General features: G+C 40.5%; 1 protein-coding gene across 2 annotated transcripts in view; it reads right to left on the bottom strand.

Annotated features, from left to right (window-relative positions):
• Positions 1–25,117, bottom strand: part of LOC129840734 (cadherin-22-like) — a 334,105-nt gene that overhangs the window by 30,107 nt on the left and 278,881 nt on the right. For both annotated transcript variants that reach the window (XM_055908876.1, XM_055908883.1), the window contains one exon: positions 8,399–8,520. In XM_055908876.1, coding sequence (XP_055764851.1) covers positions 8,399–8,520 — 122 coding nt within the window. The remainder of the gene's footprint in view (positions 1–8,398; positions 8,521–25,117) is intronic.

Below are 25,117 nucleotides of genomic sequence, written 5' to 3'. Positions count from 1 at the left end.
TTTAGATTTTTGATTCAGTGATTTTGTATTCAATCACAGATTAAGACAGTAGGTTACAAAGGTTGCGTGTTCAAATCTCATCACGGAAATCTTTAGCATTTTTGCAAATTAGCTACCTTGCAACTACTTAGCATGTTAGCTAACACTTACTTTAACCTAAACCTAACCCTAACCCTTTAAACTTAGCTAGCATGTTACCAAACCCTAATTTTAACCCCTAAACCTAACCCTAACCGCTAACCCAGCGAACATAAGCCACCTAGCTAACGTAGCCAATGTTAGCCACCTAGCTAGCCTAGCTAGCTAGGTGTGTACAAATTGGAATTTGTACACAAATGCGTTATGAAGAAAGGACTTGTGCCTGTCACAAATTTTGAATAAGTGATGTTGTCTATTACACAATAAGCTGTGATAGGGTGTTGATTGACCACGTGCTGAAGGAGCTCAATGCTACCCTTAACAACAGATTGGGGGAGATTATAGAGGAACTCCAGGACCGTAGCCCCAAGTTAAAAAAGGCACAAACCAGGGGAACTTTAAATAATAAAGACTGAATTCAGTTTATAGTTTGTTCTGAGTGTCTAATATTACTAGTTTATTAATTTACCATTTCGCATGTTTTTAGGGCACATGAAAGTTCACATTTTCGAGAAGGCATTTCTGCCCGAAAATTGCATTTTGATTTAAAAAAGAAATTACGTTCAAACGGCTCTCCTTTAAAGTTGTGACTTGCGACATACTCCTAGTTTCCTGAATCGGGTCACATATATGGAAAGTGTTTGGTTTGAGGGGATGCACCTAAGCAATATAGCCATCGGCCAGTTGTTGGCATGCTCTCCTAGCACTGCCAACTCCCTGGTGACCTGCAGGTAACGGCCTTCCTCTTCATCTTGCTGCAGCTGTTGTGGACCGGGACCGGGTGCTTGGATGTCTCACCTCACTGCCATGTTGTGTAACATTGCGCATGCCACAAACACCAGGCACATCTTGACAGGTGTTAGCAGCATGGTACAGTCAGAAGTGTCAAATTGCAGGAACCTGCTCTTTAGGACTCTGAAGATACTCTCCACGATACCCCTGGTGAGAGTGTGCCACATTATACCCCTCCTGGCTTGAAGGGTTGTGGAAGGACATCATGAGCCATGGCAGAAGTGGATTGCCTTTGTCGCCTGTTGAGATAAACACCTTTTAATAAACTAATAGCACAATTACATACATCTTACTCCTTAAACATGATTTATATAAAGGCTACTCACCGACTAGCAATTCTCCATTCAGAGTGGCCATTCTCTCCGCCAACCCAGAGTGCCACAAAATGAAGGAGTCAAGGGCTGACCCTGGAAATTTGGAACACACTCTCTAAATCAACTGATCTGCGTCACAGACCACTTGAACATTCACAGCTTGTTGCCTCATTCGATTTCTGTACACATACTCGTTGACAGAGGGTGCCCTGGTGGCTACAGTATATGGGTGCCGCCGATGGCACCGAGCACATTGGGGCCTTGGCGTGGAACCTCTCCTTGATGCACCAATGTTCTGCAGGGGCGTCGGGGAAATGAATGAATTGGTTGGTGTGCCGTAGCATCGCAACAAGGAAGAGGGACAAGCACATGGACACAGATTTGGGAGACGCCAACGACATCTCCGGACACTCTGAAATGACCCAGAAGCAAATATAGAGTGGGCACAGGTGACTGAAGAGAACCGAGAGTGATGTTGGCTGGTTGATCCTGCTCTCCAAATCGTCGGACATGAGATGGCAGCTCCATAATCACTGCTCTGTCCAGCTAAACGTGTTGGACCCACTCCGTGTTCGTCATTCCCATTTAGACTTTGCCTCGGAATGCGCAAAGGCGTGATCACAGGCTGACATCTCCATTGTCTGTCCCTCAGGAACACCAGGGAACAATCACGGTTTATATACCTTGGGTTTGAGTTTAGAGCGTGTTCAGACCAAACAAATGATGCATAAAAACACAGCAACTCAATAGTGTTCAATGTGCTTGGGAAGGGCCTGTTGTAACGTGCTCCTGCAATGCTCTGCTCCCATTGAGTTGCTGCATTTTTTACATTGGTTTGTAGGCGACCTTATCCTATATCAGCTACTGAACAACATATTTTACCAAATTATATTAATCTGCAAACCCACACGTTAGGTATTAATAGAATGTAGGCTAATCTATCAAATGTACACTACATGACCAAAAGTGTGTTCCAAAATCATGGGCATTAATATGGAGTTGGTCCCCCCCTTTGCTGCGGGAACAGCATCCACTCTTCTGGGAAGGCTTTCCACTACAAGTTGGAACATTACTGCAGGGACTTGCTTCCATTCAGCCACAAGAGCATTAGTGAGGTCGGGCACTGATGTTGGGAGATTATGCCTGGCTCGCAGTCGCCATTCCAATTCATCCCAAAGGTGTTCAATGGGGTTGAGGTCAGTTGGCACTATGCATTCGAGCATGTAGCGTGGTCCTGACATCCGCCAAACTCAGATTTGTCCATTGGACTGCCAGATGGGAAAGCGTGATTCATCACTCCAGAGAACGCGTTTCCACTGCTCCAGAGTCCAATGCCAGAAAGCTTTACACCACTCCAGCTGAGGCTTGGCATTGCACATGGTGATTTTAGGCTTGTGTGCGGCTGCTCGGCCATGGAAACCAATTTCATAAAGTTCCCGACAAACAGTTCTTGTGCTGACGTTCCTTCCAGACGCAGTTTGGAGTGGTGGAGTGTTGTAACCGAGGAAAGACGATTTTTACGTGCTACTCGCTTCAGCACTCAGCGATCCCATTCTGTGAGCTTGTGTGGCACACCAATTTGCGGCTGGGCTGTTGTTGCTCGTAGACGTTTCCACTTCATAAAAACAGCATTTACAGCATTGACCGGGGCAGCTCTAGCAGGGCAGAAATTTGACGAACTGACTTATTGGAAAGCTGGCATCCTATGACGGTGCCACGTTGAATGTCACTGAGCTCTTCAGTAAGGCCATTTTACTGCCAATGTTCTCTATGGAGATTTCTCGGCTGTGTGCTCGATTTTATACATCTTTTGGCAATGAGTGTGGCTGAAATAGCCGAATCCACTAATTTGAAGAGTGTCCACATACACTGTATATACAAATGTATCTCTGCATGGTTCTGCATGGTTCATGTACAATAATTAAAAAGGTACTATTATTTGAAGGTAATATAAAGTGAGGAAAGCAGAAACAATCACATGCAAAAAACTGTAATAGTCTTTGTGTGGTGCGTAAAACCAAAATCCAATCCAAAATTAAGTGTGGCTGAAAACAAATATATTTATATTCTTTGGTAAATGTTTTCTTGGTTTGCAATAGACAGGGTAGTAGATAACACAGACATTCCGGTGCGGGCCACCTTCTCCAGTGTGGAATAATAGTAAAACATGTATTTTATTGATGTCCACTTGTGCTTTGACTTTTGCTGCAAACTATTTTACAATGATTATTCCCTAATGGATTTTGGACTTTAGGTGCCCTCTCTAACGCCAGAGGTAACCACAAAACAAGTCTTAGTAACTGGTATCTAGGCCCTTAAACTATAGCCATAAAATCGGCCATGGGTGTCCTTAAGCGATTAAGATGGTTCAGATGTATAGTCTATTCAACCCTAAGGTCTCAGTCTTGATTTATTGCTTTGGCACCAGGCATGGACGGGTGAAACAGCGAACAGATAAGGCAAGAGTATTTAGGTCTTCCCTCCCCTCTGGAGGGGGAGAGATTTGCTGAGAACCTTTGAGAGGAACGTGGCTACCTTCCCATATGCATACAGTGCCTTCAGAAAGTATTCATACCCCTTGACTTATTCCACATTTTGCTGTGTTACAGCCTGAATTCAAAATGGAGTAAATCGATTGTTTTTCTCATGTACACACAATACCCCATAATGACGATGAAAACATGTTTTTAGACCTTTTTGCTAATATATTGAAAATTAAATTCAGAAATATCTCATTTACATAAATATTCACACATCTGAGGCAATGCATGCTAGAATCCCCATTGGCAGCGATTACAGCTGTGTCTTTCTGGGTATGTCTTTAAGAGCTTTGCACACCTGGATTGTACAATATTTGCATATTATCTGTTTAAAATTCTTAATTGATAGACATTCATTTTCAAGTCTTGCCATAGATTTTCAAGTCGATTTAAGTCAAGACTGTAACTAAGCCCCTCAGGAACATTCAATGTCGTCTTGGTAAGCAACTCCAGTGTATATTTTGCCATGTGTTTTAGGTTATTGTCCTGCTGAATGGTGAATTTGCCTCCCAGTGCCTGTTGGAAAGCAGACTGAACCAGGTTTTCCTCTAGGATTTTGCCTGCGCTTAGCTCTATTCCGTTTCTTTTTATCCTAAAAAAACATACCTTTTCCTTGCCGATGACAAGCGTACCCATAACATGATGCAGCCACAACCATGCTTGAAAATATGAAAAGTGCTACCCAGTGATGTGTTGCGTTGGATTTGCCCCAAACATAACACTTTGTTTTCAGGAGATGAAGTTCATTTCTTTGCCACATTTATTGCAGTTTTACTTTAGTGCCCTATTGCCAACAGGATGCATGTTTTGGAATATTTGTATTCTGTACAACCTTCTTTTCACCGTCATTTAGCTTTGTACTGGTGCTAACTAAAATGTTGTTGAGCCATCCTCAGTTTTCTCTGACAGTCACCATTGGCCACATGGTGAAATCCCTGACTTGTTTCCATCCAAAGTGTAATTAATAACTTCACCATGTTCAAACGGATAGTCAATGTCTCCTTTTTTAAAAACTTTAACCCATCTACCAATAGGTGCCCTTCTTTGCGAGGAATTGGAAAACATTCCTGGTCTTTGTGGTTGAATCTGTGTTTGAAATGTCGTTCTGCCCCTGAACAAGGCAGTTAACCCACTGTTCCCTAGTAAGCCATCATTGTAAATAAGAATTTGGTCTTAACTGACTTGCCTAGTTAAATAAAGGTAAAAAAAAATATATTAAACATTTTAAAAATCATGTTACAAACTATTATTTGTAAAAATGTATAAAAACATTATTCCATTAATGGGGTATTGTGTGTAGGCCAGTGACACAATATTTCAATATAATATATTCTTAATTCAGGATGTAACACAACAACACGTGGAAAAAGGCAAGGGGTGTGAATACTTACTGAAGGCACTGTCTGTATGTCTTTTAAACCTTTAAATGTAGAAGTTGTTCGCCTCATTTTTCATCTAGTATTTCTCCACACCTTGACCGGTTTTCAAACCCAAACAATTGTTACACATGTTTGCTACAGTGGCACATTCCTTATTCCACCTTTTCGCGAGCACTAGGCTGGTGGAATTATGTCGAGGTCAGAATATGGCGTATCTGTAGACACACCTCCTCCACACCTTAATATCTTTGATTTCCACCGCAAAATAATTACGGGTGAATAGCATGTTATTCTCATGCTTAAGTTCAAGGTCAGAATACGCATAGAGAAAAGTGCATAAAAAGGGAATTAAGTTTTATTTCCGCACACATAACTTGGGTCGGAATTGGCCCCATAGAGAGCAGCAAATCTGTCCCAGAATGCTCCAAGTAGTTATGCCAAGGCAGAGAATGAACACGGGAAACCCCTGACCCAAACACAACACATTTCCATTCAATCTTTTTGCGGTCAAAGATGAGAGAACTTCTGGAACGTTACAGAGCAGGAAGAAAAGGAATGAAATGTCCCAGGCAGCTAAGAGACAGCTAGACCAAGAGAGCACAGTTTTGAGTGTCCTGGTTTACAGTGTTGTATGCATTGTAGTGGAGCAGATTGAGAGCTTCAGGTTCATTGCCGTCCACGTCAACAACGAACTATCAAGGCACTACAGAGGGCAGTGTGTACGCCCCAGTACATCACTAGGGCAAGGCTTCCTGCCATCCAGGATCTCTATACCATGTGGTGTCAGAGGAAGGCCCTAAAAATTGTTTAAAACTCCAGCCACCCTAGTCATAGACTGTTCTCTCTGCTAACGCATGGCAAGCGGTACTGGAGCACCAAGTCTAGGTCCAAAATACTTATTAACAGCTTCTACTCCCAAGCCATAAGTGTCCTGAACAGCTAATCAAATGGCTACCTAGACTATTTGCATTCCCCCCCCCCCCCCCCTCTTTTACACTGCTGCTACTCTCTGTTTATTATCTATGCATAGTCACTTTAACACTACCTACATGTACATATTACCTCAGTTACCTCGCCTAACCGGTGCCCCCGCACATTGACTCTGTACCGGCACCCCCTGCATATAGCCTCGCTATTGTTATTTTTCTGCTGCTCTTTAATTATTTGTTACTTTTATTTGAGCTTTTTTACTTATCACGTATTTATTTTTTTAACTGTATTGTTGGACAAGGCCTTGTAAGTAAGCATTTCACTGTATGGTCTACACCTGTTGTATTCGGCGCATGTGACAAATACAATTTGATTTGATTGTGCCTTCAACAAAAACGTCTAACGCTTACCTGTCAACAAACTGACCATTTTCCTGACCCATCAATGGATAGACGTCAGGGAAAATAGGGTCCTATCTACGTTATTTGAAAAAGATTTCCAAATACCAATGTGCCCGTGAGCTGAACATCTTTGAGCTGCAAGTCTGAAATCTAAATGGACCTGTGAAAAAACCCTGTGGGGGGGAAATCTCAACAATAAGACTAATGGTCTCCCTATGATTATGTGTTGAAGGTTAATGTTGGCTTGCAGATGGAGGAGGGAGCGAGGTGGCAAGAGATCAGACCAGACAATGTTATTGGGAGAGGTGGCAAACACAGAGGGCGATGAGCAGTTAAGAGTCTGCAGATCAAGAGGAGGGGAGGCCTAAGCCTCATTACACATGTAAATGTGGCTTCCAGCTTGGAGGCCTCGCTTAAAATCTCTGTGCATCCCAGATGTCACCCTACTCCTTATATAGTGCACTACCTTTGACTAGGGCCCTGGTCAAAAGTAGTGCACTATACTATATAGGGAGTAAAATGCCATTTGGAATGCAACCCTAGTCTTTTAATTATTCCTTTGCTCCGCTCAGTGTAATTGGCTCCAACTGAGCCTGTGGCTTGTTGACCGTGAATGGAAATAAAATACCTTAATGACCCCGTCCATTTTTATAATGGAAGTTGAGAATCAGGGTTATTCTGTCTATTCTCCTTCTTCTGCACTATGCATACAGCCACACATGTTTTATTCGTATGCCGCCAACTGTTCCAAGTTCATGACCTTTGGATTATGCATTCGTTTCTGTCCAACTTCAATGATATTCTGTAATCTCTCCACTAAATCGGCTGTTGAATATTATGTAGTGAATATCAAAACAGCTGGCATTTTTTCTGTTTCTAAATACAACAGATGAAGGGTATAAAATCGCATGCAAATGCATGATATCGACAAATTTAAATAACATACAACATCCATCCTCCAAAGGAGCTATCTCAACTTGTATTATTTGACACTATATTGAAGACGGATACTTGTATATTGATGCTGGGGCCACCAAATGGAAAATGTATACACTCACTGTAAGTCACTTCGGATAAAAGTGTCTGCTAAATGGCTTATTATATACGGATTCAATCCCAGCTTTACATCTTTAGTCAAGAAAGCACAAATGCAAAGAGCACAGACATACATCTTCCTTTTATAACCAATAACTCAAGTATTGGCATAAGCCCACTTTGGTAAGCTTCTTGTGTGCCAAAAAACAGAGTTTATAAATTGCCTTTGGAACAAAGTGTCAAATAGATCATGCTGTCCAATTGAAAAAAGGTCCAAACGAGAATCTAGGCGATAATGAAACAATTCTGACAAAGCGGAAGAATGATTGGCTGTGCTCTACAACCAACACAAACTGATTTCCCAACATTGCCTCCGACCAGCAAGCATACAAAGGTCTACTAGTATATAGCAAACAACTTATGTTTTAAACACAGCTTTGGAAACAACATCTCCGATTTGATGCATCAGAGATAGTTTAAATGAAGTAGAGGAGTTGGATTGTTGGTGCTGGATAGTTCTTCAAACAAAACTAGATAGAGCACAATGCAACAATGGGCTGTTGCACAACTGTGATATTGACTTGTGATATTGGTAAATCATCACATTACATTTCTGTATGTACACCTTCGAAATTCAAAATGTATCCAAAATATTGCCAATTAAGTCAGTTTCCCAATGGGATTTGTTTTCTTAGCCCCTTATTGCTGTTGAACTCAGTTTTGGTTGAGTAATGGTAATATTTCTGATAATCTACTGGAAATAATTATTATGATGAATTTATGAAATACCAGCAACTTCATTCACACACACCATTCACAAAACCAGCACATTAAATACATGGTATTAATGCATTAGAATTTGCCCTTACCTGACCCGGCTTGGCATCCTCACAGATAGATGCCTCATAAGGCGTGGCCAGTTCAGGAGGGTTATCATTCACATCCAGGATACGAATGCTCACTGACGAATGGGATATCTGGGATACATTATCTACAAAGAGAACAGAGATTAATTTACAGTGGTGGTATTCAATATTTTACAAAATGGTGATGTTGTACTGTATACTATAACAGTAATATTGTAGTGACTGAAGTAATGTGTTGAACTGGACATTCACTCTTTCAATGTATAATATTGAAAGACTGAAAGAAATTACCAAACCAAACCAAAACGGTACATTATTCTATATATCACCTTCAGAGGTGAAATGTGGTACAAAGATGATTGAAATCTGAGAAAACAGGGAGGTCATAATATCGTGCAGTGCATATTCTTATCACCTTTTCTCCACACACAAAGATGCGTACAAAGCTCTTCCTCTCCCTCCATTTGGCAAATCTGACCATAACTCTATCCTCCTGATTCCTGCTTACAAGCAAAATTAAAGCAGGAAGCACCAGTGACTTGGTCTATAAAAAAAGTGGTCAGAAGAAGCAGATGCTAAACTACAGGACTGTTTTTCTAGCACAGTCTGGAATATATACTGTGATTCTTCCGATGTTATTGAGGAGTACAACACATCAGTCACTGGCTTTATCAATAAATGCATTGAGGATGTCGTCCCCACAGTGACTGTACGTACATACCCCAACCAGAACCCATGGATTACAGGTAACATCCGCATCTAGCTAAAGGGTAGAGCTGCAGCTTTCAAGGAGGGGTACTCTAACAGGAAGCATATAAGAAATGCCCTCCAACGAACCATCAAACAGGCAAAGCGTCAATACAGGACTAAGATCGAATTGTACTACACCGGCTCTGACACTTGTTGGATTTGGCAGGGCTTGCAAACGATTACAAACTACAAAATGGAAGCACAGCCGAGAGCTGCCCAGTGACACAAGAGCATCAGCTGTCCCGGACGACTGTGTGATCACGCTCTCCGCAGACGATGTGAGTAAGACCTTTAAACAGGTCAACATTCACAAGGTCTCTGGGCCAGACGGATTACCACGACGTGTACTCTGAGCATGCGCTGACCAACTGGCAAGTGTCTTCAATGACATAATCAACCTCTCCCTGTCTGAGTCTGTAATAACAACATGTTTCAAGCAGACCACCATAGTCCCTGTGCCAAGAACACTAAGGTAACCTGCCTAAATGACTACCGACCCGTAGCACTCACATCTGTAACACCATCAACACCATTAACCCAGAAACCCTAGACCAACTCCAATTTGCATATCCCACCAACAGATCTGCAGATGATGTAATCTCTATGGCTCTCCACACTGCCCTTTCCCACCTGGACAAAAGGAACACCTAAGTGAGAATGCTATTCATTGACTACAGCTCAGCGTTCAACACCATAGTACCCTCAAAGCTCATCACTAAGCTAAGGACCCTGGGACTAAACACCTCCCTCTGCAACCGTATCCTGGATTTCCTGACGGGCCGCCCCCCAGGTGGTAAGGGTAGGTAACAACACATCTGCCAAAATGATCTTCAACACGGTGGCTCCTCATGGGGCACATGCTCAGTCCCCTCCTGTACTCCCTGTTCACTCATGACTGCACGGCCAGGCACGACTCCAACACCATCATTAAGTTTGCTGATGACACAACAGTGGTAGGCCTGATCACCAACAACGATGAGACAGCATATAGGGAGGAGGTCAGAGACCTTATTGTGTGGTGCAAGGACAACAACCTCTCCCTCAACGTGATCAAGACAAAGAAGATGATTGTGGACTACAGGAAAAGGAGGACCGAGCACACCCCAATTCTCATCGACGGGGCTGTAGTGGAGCAGATTGAGAGCTTCAAGTTCCTTGGCGTCCACATTACCAAGAAACTAACATAATCCAAGCACACCAAGACAGTCGTGAAGAGGGTACGACAAAACCTATTCCCCCTCAGGAGACTGAACAGATTTGGCATGGGACCTCATATCCTCAAAAGGTTTTACAGCTGCACCATCGAGAGCATCCTGACGTGTTGCATCACTGCCTGGTATGGCAACTGCTTGGCCTCCGACCGCAAGGCACTACGGAGGGTAGTGCATACGGCCCAGTACATCACCGGGGCTAAGCTTCCTACCATCCAGGACCTCTATACAAGGCGGTGTCAGAGGAAGGCCCGAAAAATTGTCAAAGACTCCAGCCACCCTAGTCATAGACTGTTCTCTCTGCTCCCGCATGGCAACCGGAGCGCCAAGTCTCGGTCCAAGAGGCTTCTAAACAGCTTCTACCCCCAAGTCATAAGACTCCTGAATAGCTAATCAAATGGCTACCCAGACTATTTTCATTCCCTTCCCCCCGCGTTGCTGCTACTCTCTGTTATCATTAATGCATAGCCACTTTAATAACTCTACCTACATGTACATAGGTACCTCAATTACCTCGACACCGGTGCCCCCCGCACATTTACACATTTTTTATTTTATTTCTTTTTATTTTACCGTTATTTTACCAGGTAAGTTGACTGAGAACACGTTCTCATTTGCAGCAACGACCTGGGGAATAGTTACAGGGGAGAGGAGGGGGATGAATGAGCCAATTGTAAACTAGGGATTATTAGGTGACCATGATGGTTTGAGGGCCAGATTGGGAATTTAGCCAGGACACCGGGGTTAACACCCCTACTCTTACGATAAGTGCCATGGGATCTTTAATGACCTCAGAGAGTCAGGACACCCGTTTAACGTCCCATCCGAAAGACGGCACCCTACACATTGACTCTGTACCGGTACCCCCTGTATATATCCCTGCTATTATTATTTACTGCTGCTCTTTAATTATTTGTTATTTTCATCTCTTACTTTTTAGGGATTTTCTGCATTGTTGTTGGTTATTGGTTAATAATGTTGTTTAATTATTGTTGGTTATTAAGGGCTTGTAAGTAAGCATTTCACTGTAATGTCTACACCTGTTGTATTTGGCGCATGTGACAAATAACATTTATTTTGAGAATGTTGTGTTCAACGGGAGACCGCATGAAAGACAACATTTTCCCAATGAAGCCATCAGTAAGCTTGTGCATTTCCAGTGAGTGGTGACAGCTTTTAATGTGTCCTAAAATTACTTCCGTTACGGGATAACACTTTTCTGACACGAGTGAGGGCCAACACAAATGTGACCCATTTCACGAAACTAGGCGCAAGTCACGACTTCACATGAGAGCCATTTGAATTTCTTTTTTAAATCAAAATACGTGGAACATGTGAGCTTCCATGTGCCTTAATAACAAACTTGTATGCCATCTGCAAATATTAATACAATTGTTCAATTATGAGCCCTGTTGGTTAAGCCACAGAAAAATACAGCAGCCTCCCCACTTGCCATTATTGGCTGAGATAATGAGTGGGCTGGACACGCTGAGAGAGGAGAAAGGATTGGTCTGCCATATAGAGTGCTTCTGTCTATTTGAGCTGGTCAGTCTGTGTTGGTAATCCTGTTGAACACGGCTTTAAAAATGTATTGTGTATTGGAGCTGCATAAGTGTTGCTCTCCACTTTCTGGAGGATCGAGTTTTGAAATGAGTGGAATTAAAGTATGATAGCTAAAGAGATGGAGAAAACACCTGTCTCTGGATTACATCTTCAAGGGCAACCGTGGCATGACATCCGTGACAGGGAGACGCGTTCATCATGCATGATGATCTATACGGGTAAGATAGTCTAGCTGGCCTCCCGAGTGGCGCGGAGGTCTAAAGCACTGCATCGCAGTGCTAGCTGTGCCACTAGAGATTCTGGGTTGAGTCCAGGCTCTGTCGCAGCTGGCAACAGGAGACCCATGGGGCGACCAGGAGACCCATGGGGCGGCGCAAATTTGGCCCAGCGTTGTCCGGATTAGGGGAGGGTTTGGCCGGCAGGGATGTCCTTGTCCCATCAGGAACTAGCGACTCCTGTGGCGGGCCGGGCGAAGTGCATGCTGACACGGTCGCAAGGTATACAGTGTTTCCTCCGACACATTAGTTCGACTGGCTTCTGGGTTAAGTGGGCATGGTGTCAAGAAGCAGTGCGGCTTGGTTGGGTTGTGTTTCAGAGGGCGCACGGCTCTCGACCTTCGCCTCTCCCGAGTCTGTACGGGAGTTGCAGCGATGAGACAAGACTGTAACTACCAATTGGATACCATGAACTTGGGGGAGTTAAAGGGGTAGAAATAATAAATGTAAACATTATAAATAAAGATAGTCTAGCTAGCCACATTTTCAAATATTACACATTTGTAATTTTGACAGAATGTGGTTTCATTTCAAGTTAAAGTATACTGTTAGCTGGCTGGCTCCCTGGCTAACATTACATGTATGACGTTATTAATCGTATCCCAGAACTGTTTGCTTTGCTAGTTAGAGCCTAATGTTAGCTAGCTAACATTGAACCTGGTTGGTTAGTTCCCAGCAGATTCATGCAGGATAGTAACGACATGATTTGGCACTATGTTCATTGTTGTTTAACTAGCTAACGTTAGCTGGCTGGCTCGTTAGCTAAGGTTACGTGACGTGTGTGTGATCTTACATGTTGTTTACATAGCTAGGTTCATTGTTTACCTAGCTAGCTAGCTACATATCTTAATTAAGCTGAAGTATACAACACCCATTGAATATGGCCGGTGTCAGTAAACGTCGTCAAAAAAGCATAACTAAATTGTTGCCAGCAGGGCTGGTTAGGCTGTTATATGTTATTCAGAGGTAAACAAATCATCGGCTCAAGCGTCAAGTGCGCGCTCTGAACGCTCCATTAGCAAAACGAGATGGGTGTGGCTAAAGCTTAAGAGGGTGTGAACAATGCTGAATAGGTGTAGACAAAGAGCTCTTCAATAGATACCAAAATATTCAAAGGCAATTTCTCAAAAGTGAGTTTAACTTTCAAAGCAGAATTACTTTCCCATTATTTCTCAAAAATGCATTGTATGATATACCATTTTGTTGCTCTTTTAGTCGCTACTTTTATCCAATGTAAAAAACACAATTTCAAATTTTGCTACATAAGACCAAATCCAGGTTGTGAGTCACAAATGAGCGAGCCTATTTTTATATCAGAGCTCCAACTATCAAATAATGAAAATAAAAAAATACAACTTTAATGATTAGAGTACACCAGGGGCCTGACTTAACTCCTTATGGCTGCAGGGGCAGTATTGAGTAGCTTGGATGAAAGGTGCCCAAAGTAAACGGCCTGCTCCTCAGTCCCCGTTACTAATATATGCATATTATTATTAGTATTGGATACAAAGCACTCTGAAGTTTCTAAAACTGTTTGAATTATGTATGTGAGTATAACAGAACTCATATGGCAGGCAAAAACCTGAGAAAAAATCCAAACAGGAAGTGGAAATTCTGAGGCTGGTAAAGTTTCAACTAAGATCACATATGAAATCACAGCGAGATATGAATTAGTATTCACTTCCTACGGCTTCCACTAGATGTCACCAGTCTGTAGAACTTTGTCTGATGACTCTGTTGTGAAAGGGTGCCGAAAGAGACAGGAATGAGTCACCACTGCCATGAGGTGAACATTCTTTGACCACGCGTGCTCACATGAGGCTGCTCCATTCCATCGCTCATCTGAAGTCAATGTAATGCTCCGGTTGGAACGTTATTCAAGATTTATTTTAACAACATTCTAAAGATTGATTCAATACATCGTTTGACATGCTTCTACTGACTGTTACGGAACTTTTGGACATTTCGTCACGTTTTAGTGAACGCGCTTTGTGACTTTGGAATTGTTTACCAAACGCGCTAACCAAAGTAGCTAATTGGACATAAATAACGGACATTATCGAACAAATCAAGCATTTATTGTGGACCTGGGATTCCTGGGAGTGCATTCTGATGTAGATCATCAAAGGTAAGGGAATATTTATCATGTAATTTTTGGTTTCTGTTGACTCCAACATGGCGGCTAATTTGACTATTGTTCTGAGCTCCTTCTCAGATTATTGCATGGTTTGCTTTTTCCGTAAAGTTTTTGGGAAATCTGACACAGCGGTTGCATTGAGGAGAGGTATATCTATAATTCCATGTGTATAACTTGTATTATCATCTACATTTATGATGAGTATTTCTGTTGAAACGATGTGGCTATGCACTATCACTGGATGTTTTTGGAACTAGTGAATGTAACGCGTCAATGTAAACTCAGATTTTTTTATATAAATATGAACTTTATCAAACACAACATACATGTATTGTGTAACATGAAGTCCTATGAGTGTCATCTGATGAAGATCATCAAAGGTTAGTGATTAATTTGATCTCTATTTGTGCTTTTTGTGACTGCTATCTTTCGCTGGAAAAATGGCTGTGCTTATTGTGGTTTGGTGTGACCTAACATAATCGTTTGTAGTGCTTTCGCTGAAAAGCATATTTGAAATTGGACACTTTGGTGGGATTAACAACAAGATTACCTTTAAAATGGTATAAAACACATGTATGTCTGAGGAATTTTAATTATGAGATTTCTGTTGTTTTGAATTTGGCGCCCTGCACTTTCACTGGCTGTTGTCATATCATCCCGTTACCGGGATTGCAGCCATAAGAAGTTTTAAACATTGAAATATGAATTAACACACTTAATAATGTGTTGTCAATTATTTTGATCACGCCCCTGTTAAAAGACAACAAAGCAGTGTTCACACCCCTATTCTCTCAGTGAACTTCTTAAAAGGCCAGATCGGAATGTGGAAGGGAAGACGATTACATAATTAACGCAATCAAAACCCACTTTAAATTAGACTCACTACCCCTACTGACACAACTCAGTGGGTTCTGCGCATCGCCATATCCTTGCATTTTAGTTCCGATTCCCAATTATTTGATTATGTTTGACGAGTTTCCATGTTGGAAGTTACGAGTTACCATTTTACGAATGTATCTCCTTATCAATTGAGAGTGAGTCATCATTGCAACCGCATGTGTGATCACCCGATCTAAAGGATGCGCATGCATTGCAATTCATTCAAACATATCTCCATATGTCACTGTGTGCAGTCAACAAATGTTGTGATGTTATTACAATTGTCATCCATTTACAGTTTCAAAGTCCATAACAGCACAACATTTCAATTGAAAGTGCCACCAATCACTCACTCTTCATTTCACAGTGGTGGTAGTGTTGCTAATGAGAATACGCACTCCACTAACAGCATAATCCTTACATCGATGCTATATTTTAATTGACTGCTATTTGACTGAGCAGCAAGAACATAAAGGGATGTGCACTCACAGTACTCACAGGGGTCCTACAGAGCAGATAGGAGAATGGCATCAGTGCAAATTACATAAACTACTAGTATACCACAGAACCAGGCTCTAGACATAAAGGGATTGTGTAGTTCACGACCAATAGTTCAGGTTGGTTGCTACAGGAAGCAGTTTGTTCTAAATGTCAATTCGGTCAATAGGGAAATGGAGATATGAATGGACTGAGTTATTTGGTATTTGTTTCATCTCCCTTCTGAGGCGAAAGATCAGTGAGGCAGAGAATGGAGTCGTACAGTACTGTATATCAACAATCAAATTGTGACGTTGTACTATACTGCTAACCAAAACAAGACATATTTAGATATTTGTTTTTATATCTTGAATGACAAGAAGTGACTTGAATACACACTTTGGTTTAAATGTCATCCCCAAATCATCCCCCCCCCCCCCCCCCCCCCACCCTAAATATGCTTCTCTGCGTCTCTGCACAAATCTGTGAAAAAAATATTTGGTCTTATTCAGTACATTTAGTTATTGCTTGCTTTTCTAAAGTCTACCAACCTTGCCAGGACTTGAGACTCGACATTGACTTGAGACTGATGACTTGAAATTATCTGGCCAGGTTTTGTAATGTTTTGTCACTCATTTTGTGGCACAGAGTCTCCGTGGGTTAGGCTACTCTCCATGCAGCTAGTGAAACACACACTCAGCCCTCTGATTGGGGCAGCAATTGTCAATCAACACAAATCAGGTGAGCTAGTGCAGTGAGAAGGTTTTGGAGGGTTGTGAGTGTGAAACTGAATGGGAAAAATACTTTTTTTTTCATACATATTTTAATAGGCTACATTTAGCTTACCATTTGTATTATACATTTGCTTATTAGATATGGTCACCAACATAGGCCTACTGCATTGCACCAAATTCTTGTTTCAAAAACATCTAATCTGTGCCTCAGAACCAAAAAGTTGCACGTCTTGACTGTTGACCTGTTCAACGGACCTGCTACCTTTTCCCGGACCTGCTGTTTCGAACCTCTCTTGCTCTCACTCTCTCTTTCGCTCTCTCGCTCTCTCCCTCTCCTACTGTCTCGACCTCTGTATGCTCGGCTATGAAAAGCCAACTGACATTTACTCCTGAGGTACTGACCTGTTGCACCCTCTATAACCACTGTGATTATTATTTGACCATGCTGATCATCTATGAATTTCTGAAATTCTTGAACGATATAGCCTTAATGTACACTGTGACTCTTATAATCTCCACTGGCATAGCCAGAAGAGGACTGGCCACCCCTCAGAGCCTTGTTCCCCTGTAGGTTTCTTCCTATGTTCCTGCCTTTCTAGGGAGTCTTTCCTAGCCACCATGCTTCTACATCTGCATTGCTCTGCTGATGTAAAAAGGGCTTTATAAATACATTTTATTGATTGATTTATTGACCAACGATCAGTCATCAGCATTGGCATGCAAGGGCGGGCTCACATATCCAGATGAGTGACCAGAAAGTTCTTGTTTAAATTTCTTAGGTTTTGCTTGGCAAAACCAGAGTAGCCGACCTACGACCCCCAAAATGAATTACAATATTTGTGAGGAAGAAAGAGGCCACCGGCAGATCATGCTTTCCATCTGATCCCACAACCCTTGCTGCATACAGGTAGGCCATATAATCCTGCTTAATCTGGACTCCAGAGAAGTGACAAGATGACATGATAGCCCTAGTTGATATTGACTGCTAACTTGAATGACTTTCAGCTCAAAATGCAGTTTATTTCTGTATCTTGAGTTTTGAAAATGCGTCACTGTTTATGGCTGTAATAACAGGCTACATTTGCGCAGTGATAGTTTGCGCATGTTCTTCCTGTACATATGCTGCTCCACATTTTTGGGGCAATCAACAATTGTAACTATTTACTATGCAAGCTCACCAGCAATGGGGCATCAAGCAACAATTACTAGCGTAGGTCTACTGGTCTTTTGGTATGTCAAAATAGCTTGATATTTATAATTGACTTATGAAGCTTGCTGTTGAAATTGATTATTACATCATCAAAATGTGTTGTAGACAAAATAATGAAAAGGGCTGTCTGGTAGCCTCAATAAATAGACAAATACTTAATGACCTTGGGACTGTAAGGTTCTATCTGCACAAGACACAGTTCTGAGATACTAAGCTTCAAAGTTTTCACATGTCAGATCTCAGAACTGTTTTGATGTGAATTATTCTTTCATAACCCATTACGGTCTTCACCTTAAAGGTACCTAACGTACAGAGTATCAAAATCCTTTTTTTAGGGGGGTGCCATTGCTGATAGAACATTATGGCTCTGAAATGTAACTCTGGGTTCAGCCATGAGTTTATATCGGTGCAGGACGGCTCATAATAATGTCTAGAATGGATTCAATGGAATGGTATCAAACATGTGTTTTTTATAATTGTATTTATTATTATTATTTTATTTGTATATTTTCCTTTTATATATAAAAAAATGTTGAGAGTGGATCAGCTTTAATATTGTGGATAGATTGTTGCTTCCATCAATGTAATTGAATGCATTATTTCCAATAGCCCATATATTTTTGGGATATACAGTTGAAGTGAGAAGTTCACATACACTTTAGCCAAATATATTTAAACTCCGTTTTTCACAAATCCTGACATTTAATCCTAGTAAAAATTCCCTGTCTCAGGTCAGTTAGGATCACCACTTTATTTTAAGAATGTGAAATGTCAGAATAATTGTAGAGAGAATGATTTATTTCAGCATTTAGTACCAGTGGGTCGGAAGTTTACATACATTTAATTAGTATTTGGTAGCATGGCCTTTAAATTGCTTAACTTGGGTCAAACGTTTCGGGTAGCCTTCGAAAAGCTTCCCACAATAAATTGGGTGAATTTTGGCCCATTCCTCCTGACAGAGCTGGTGTAACTAAGTTAATGAAGGCAAACAATTTAGAATCCTGTAACTTACTGCCGACATTCACGTATTACAGTGCCATATTTTTAACGGAAACCCTTAGGTTTAATTTTTTGTTGTTCTCCAAAATATTAATCAAATGAATCCCATAAACTATGTTATAACAAAAATGGTTTTACATTTTCTGGTAATGCCAATACGGAACACTATCAAATGCTTCTGAAATATGCCCTCTGGTGGTCAAACTAGCAATAACCTGCAGTAACAGAAAAAATGTCTGAGAAATAAACGGCGTGCCAGAGAATGCTGCAGCAGCACACAAGATGAGCCGCAGTACAACGCAACTTTTAAAGGAGGAACCAGTGTAAGTGTCACATGATCTGTCATATGATCTCAGTATATTTACACCTGTTCTGAAAGGCCCCACAGTCTGCAACACCACTAAGCAAGGGGCACCACCAAGCAAGCGTCACTATGAAGACCAAGGAACTCTCCAAACAGGTCAGGGACAAAGTTGTGGAGAAGTACAGATCAGGGTTGAGTTCTAAAAAAATATTTGAAACTTTGAACATCCCATGGGGAGCACCATTAAATCCATTATTAAAAACTGGAAAGAATATAACACCACAACAAACCTGCCAAGAGAGGGCCGCCCACCAAAACACAGAGAGAAGGCAAGGAGGGCATTGATCAGAGAAACAACAAAGAGACCAAAGATAATCCTGAAGGAGCTGCAGCGGAGATTGGAGTAACTGCCCATAGGACCACTTTAAGCCGTACACTCCACAGAGCTGGGCTTTATGGAAGAGTGTCCAGAAAAAAATAACCAAACATGTTTGGTGTTTGCCAAAAGGCATTTGGGAGACTCAATCCAATTGAGAATCTGTGCTATTACTTAAAGATTGCTGTACACCAGCAGCACCCATCCAACTTGAAGGAGCTGGAGCAGTTTTGCCTTGAAGAACGGGCAAAAATCCCAGTGGCTAGATGTGCCAAGCTTATAGAGACATACTCCAAGAGACTTGCAGCTGCAATTGCTACAAAAGGTGCCCCTACAAAGTATTGACTTTGGGGGGGGGTGAATAGTGCACGCTCAAGTTTTCAGTTTTTTTTGTCTTATTTCTTGTTTGTTTCACAATAAAAAATATTTAGCATCTTCAAAGTGGTAGGCATGATGTGTAAATCAAATTAAACAAACCCCCCCCAAAATATATTTTAATTCCTGGTTACAACCAGGCAACAAAATAGGAAAAATGCCAAGGGGGTGGTTACTTTCGCAAGCCGCTGTATATATAGATATGCAGTTGAAGTCGGAAGTTCACATACAGTTAGGTTGGAGTCAAAACTATAGTTTTGGCAAGTCGGTTAGGACATCTACTTTGTAAATGACACAAGTCATTTTTCCAAAAATTGTTTACAGACAGATTATTTCAAGGATTAACCAGACTTGTGGAGGTCTACCATTTTTTTCTGAAGTCTTGGCTGATTTCTTTTGATTTTCCCATGATGTCAAACAAAGAGGTACTGAGTTTGAAGGTAGGCCTTGAAATACATCCACACGTACACCTCCAATTGGCTCAAATTATGTCAATTAGCCTTTAAGACGCTTCTAAAGCCACAACATTTTCCAAGCTGTTTAAAGGTACAGTCAACTTTGTGTATTTATACTTCTGAACCACTGGAATTGTGATACACAGAATTATAAGTTAAATAATCTGTCTGTAAACAATTGTTGGAAAAATTACTTGTGTCATGCACAAAGTAGATGTCCTAACCGACTTGCCAAAACTATAGTTTGTTAACAAGAAATGTGTGGAGTGGTTGAAAAATTTGTTTTAATGACTCCAACCTAAGTGTATGTAAACTTCCGACTTCAACTGTATGTTATATTCGGACTGCCCATATATCCCTTGCCACCTCCAATTGGCGGCCAAGGGTTTGCCCTAATGATGCCAAGGTGCGTCATGAGTCAGGGAGATGGTCTGATGGTCTTAGTGACAACAGTCCTAGACATGGGGGAGGTTTCAGTGGGTAGAATATTAGGACAATTGGAGGTTTACAAAATTTGCAGCTACAGTATGCTTAACAGTGCAAATATTATGGTACCGCTACACTTAATCATCATGGTGCTTTTTAATGTTAAGTTTACAAACATTGGTTATGGTAAGTATAATTGAAAATTGGGTATCATTAGGGTACGTGGGGGAAAAGTATAGCCAGTTATGGCTTAGCAGATCATCAAAAAATAGATACATTTTTACATGGCTAAAAGAGAAAGAATATAATATCTATTGTTTACAGGAAACTCATTCTACAAATATAGATGAGGTTGGGTGGGAAAAGGACATTGGAGGTAGAAATATATTTTTTCTATGGGCAAAGAAACTCAAAAGGGGTGAATATACTAATTAATACAAATTTTGATCCGATTGTTAAAACTGGGAAAACAGATCCGCAAAGAAGATGGATCATTTAAAAATCCTAATTGGACCAAAAACAGATCTGGCTAATTAATCTATGCGGGCCAAATAATGATGATCCACACTTTGAAAATATATATAATAATCTATTGAGCTCACAAGCAACGAATGAATCTAATATTATGGTGGAAGATTATAATACGGGTTTAAGAACCTCAATTGATCGAAAAGGAAATCACTCTACACACTGTCACCCTCAAGCACTAAAGGAGATCACGAAGATCATGGATACATTAGAACTAGTGGATATATGGAGGCTGAAGAACCCTGACCTAGTGAGATATACAGGGAGGCTTAATCAATCTAGCCATCTTGATTACTTCCTAGTCTCATTCTTGCTGACATCAAAAGTTTTAAAAAGTATTAATAGGAGACCGAATGCGATAGGACCACCATCTAATTAGCCTCCATATAACTCTTACAGAATGTCCACGTGGACAATGGAATTTTAATCAGAACCTAATGGATGACAATTTGTTCTTAACTAAGACAAAATCATTCATAATTGTACTTTTTTTTTGGCACAACATAGGTACAGCAGATCCCCTTATTGTATGGGGCACTTTTAAATGTACTTTTAGATGCCATTCAATACAATACTCATCATTAAAACAAATGCAGATTAGGTCAAAAGAGATTGGCCTAATAAAGGAAAAAGAGGCAGTAAGAGCGCAGGTAGATGGTGATGGAAACTGTACTATAGAGGCACAAAATAGGTTAGAGGAAAAACAAAAATAAATGGAGGTACTTATTCAAGAACGATCAAGTGTAATGTACAGTTGAAGTCGGAAGTTTACATATATCTTAGCCAAATACATTTAAACTCAGTTTTTACAATTCCTGACATTTAATCCTTGTAAAAATTCCCCGTCTTAGGTCAGTTAGGATAACCACTATATTTTAAGAATGTGAAATGTAGAATAATAGTAGAGAGAATTATTTCTTTCATCACATTCCCAGTGGGTCAGAAGTTTAAAACACTCAATTAGTATTTGGTAGCATTGCCTTTAAATTGTTTAACTTGGATCAAATGTTTCGGGTAGCCTTCCACAACAAGTTGGGTGAATTTTGGCCCATTCCTCCTGAAAGAGTGGGTGTAACTGAGTCAGGTTTGTAGGCCTCCTTGCTCGCACACACGTTTTCAGTTCTGCCCACAAATGTTCTATGGGAATGAGGTCAGGGTTTTGTGTTGGCCACTCCAATACCTTGACTTTGTTGTCCTTAAGCCATTTTGCCACAACTTTGGAAGTATGCTTGGGGTCATTGTACATTTGGAAGACCCATTTGAGACCAAGCTAACTTCCTGACTGATGCCTTGAGATATTGTTCAATATATCCGCAACTTAGTAAGCTTAGTAAGCTTCTGACCCACTGGAACTGTGATACAGTGAATTATAAGTGAAATTATCTGTTTGAAAACAATTGTTGGAAAAAGTACTTGTGTCATGCACAAAGTAGATGCCAAAACTATAGTTTGTTAACAAGAAATTTGTGGAGTGGTTGAAAAATGAGATTTAATGACTCCAACCTACGTGTATGTAAATATCCGACTTCAACTGTACTTGTCTATTTGTGGTAAAAATCACATCGATTAACTATTGATTAACTATTGATTAACTATTTTGTCCTATCTCAGTTTACTTACTTACCAATGGCACTGCCTACTCCAGACGTCAATTTTTTTTAATCATACGAGCAAAAAATATTACATTTTATTTGGATTGCTAAGCCAGACAAAATGAAACGTGCCTATTTATATAATGAATATGAGTTTGGGGGATAAAATTATTATTAAATATTAAAGCTTTAAACCTCTCACTAAAAGCTTCACTCATACATAAGTTATACTTAAACCCAAAATGGTTCTCCAGTAGATTATTAAGAAAGGCTCATCCTTTGTTCAAAAATGGCCAATTTTGCCTTTATACAGATTACAATTTCTAATTTCCAACTAATTAAAAACAACATTTTGTGTCAAGTATCGCCCTTTCTTAAACAAGCCATACAAAGCTGGTTGCAATTTCAGTTTTATCCTCCAGAAAAGATAGATTTATATAAATGATTAAATAAAATCACTGCCACCAACAGAATGCAAACAACAGTCTCAGCTCTGTAGATTTTGCTGAGAAGAGACCGAATCAATAGATAATTTACTCTGGTATTTTTTTAATTTAACCAGGCAAGTCAGTTAAGAACAAATTCTTATTTACAATGACGCCCTACCAGGGAAAAGTGCCTTATTTTGGGGCAGAATGACAGATTTTTTTACCTTGTCAGCTCAGGGATTCGATCCATCAACCTTTCAATTACTGGCCCAACACTCTAACCACTAGCATACCTGCTGTCCCTAGGTAGCTTGTTTTTGGTCACAGGTTCAGGAATGGTTAAAAAATTACAACATGCAATTAAAATTAACCTTACAAATATCAGTGTTGGGCAATTTTGAAAGCCATAGTCAGTCAATAAATAATATAATACTCGTAGGAAAGGTTTTCATCTTTTGCTCACAATCTGTGGATTCTATATGATTAGAAAGGTTAAAAATTATGTAAAACATCACAGCACAATTGAAAAATATATGGCACATGGAAACCAAACGAGGGTGGTCTATGGTGATAGGTGGGATGGGCTGAGAGTGGCTGAGGGTTGGGATTAAAGAGTTTATGTTTGGTAATGTATTATTGTTGTGTGACTGCTTTATATAAAAGTACCATGTATGTAAAATGTATGTATATGTAGCAGAAAAGCTGTAAAAAAGCAAAAATATATTTTTCCTCCGAATTAAAAAAAAAAGCTTTTATTTGCCTGTTGTTGCTGTACACCTGTATCAGAATCACACGGTTATTATCTTTCTAACAGTACTAAGCATGTGTTTGCAGGACTTTGACATATAAAAGTATCTAAGAAAGACAGCTTACAATTTATGCGTCACTGTAACGGTCGTCGTAATCCTCCTCCTCGGACGAGGAGGAGAGGCGAGAAGGATCAGACCAATATGCAGAGTGGAAAGTTGTCATCTTTTAATTCACGTAGACTGAACACTTAATATACAAAACAACAAACGTGACAAAACCGCAAACAGTCCCGTGTGGTACTAACACTGACACGAGATACAAACACCCACAAAACACACGTGAATCCCAGGCTGCCTAAGTATGATTCTCAATCAGGGACAACAATTGACAGCTGTCTCTGATTGAGAATCATACCCGGCCGAACACAGAAAATAACACATCGACAACCCACCCCAACTCACGTCCTGACCAACTAAATAAATACAAGATAAAGGAAAAACCAGTCAGGAACGTGACAGTCACTCAGAGGGTGTCAGAGTTTAACAGGTTAAACGGTAAACTGTTTCCGTAATAAATCCCCATGGTCACAAAAACAATGATTGATAGGCAGCTAAACGTTCTTCAACTCAACTATTATTGGGTTAAAATACCCATATAAACACAACAACCACAAACCGTAACCGCAAATAGCTAAATGAGAGAGCAACAGCGTGATTCACATCAATGCGCTATGTAGTCTAGATATCAATAACAAGTTAAATCTGTATCACCCATAGGCTACACCACTGCTTTCGTCCTTACCTCCAAGGTGTTTATTCAAGTTGGATAATCTTTGGATGCCGACAGCAGTCGCACAATTGGAAGACATAGCTCGGACTGTAGTTTACAAAAGCCCAATCCTGCTATTTTCCCGAGATCATCAAACTAATTTGATCATAGTCTCTCTGACGTGTGGTCAGATTCACTCAGGCGGAACAAAATTTGTTCGCCAACAAATCATTTTTTGGCAAACATCCTTTCTGAATTTAAAAGTAATCCTAGAAGTAATCATTTAGGTTTTCAAAAGTAACTGTAATCCGATTACAATACTGTTACTGGTGACGTAACGTTTTTTTTTGTAAGCCGTTACTCCCCAGCCCTGGTTCTAGCTGCCACTTTTTAAGAAGACTAGCTATTTGAATACATAAATGACAGAATAACAGTATTTTACTAAGAGTCAGAACACATTATCTAATTCATTAAGAAATGCATCA

This window comes from Salvelinus fontinalis, chromosome 3 (assembly GCF_029448725.1).
Source record: "Salvelinus fontinalis isolate EN_2023a chromosome 3, ASM2944872v1, whole genome shotgun sequence".
Lineage (NCBI taxonomy): Eukaryota > Metazoa > Chordata > Actinopteri > Salmoniformes > Salmonidae > Salvelinus > Salvelinus fontinalis.
Note: the sequence above shows the minus strand (reverse complement) of the source record. Positions and strands in the feature narration are given on the sequence as shown.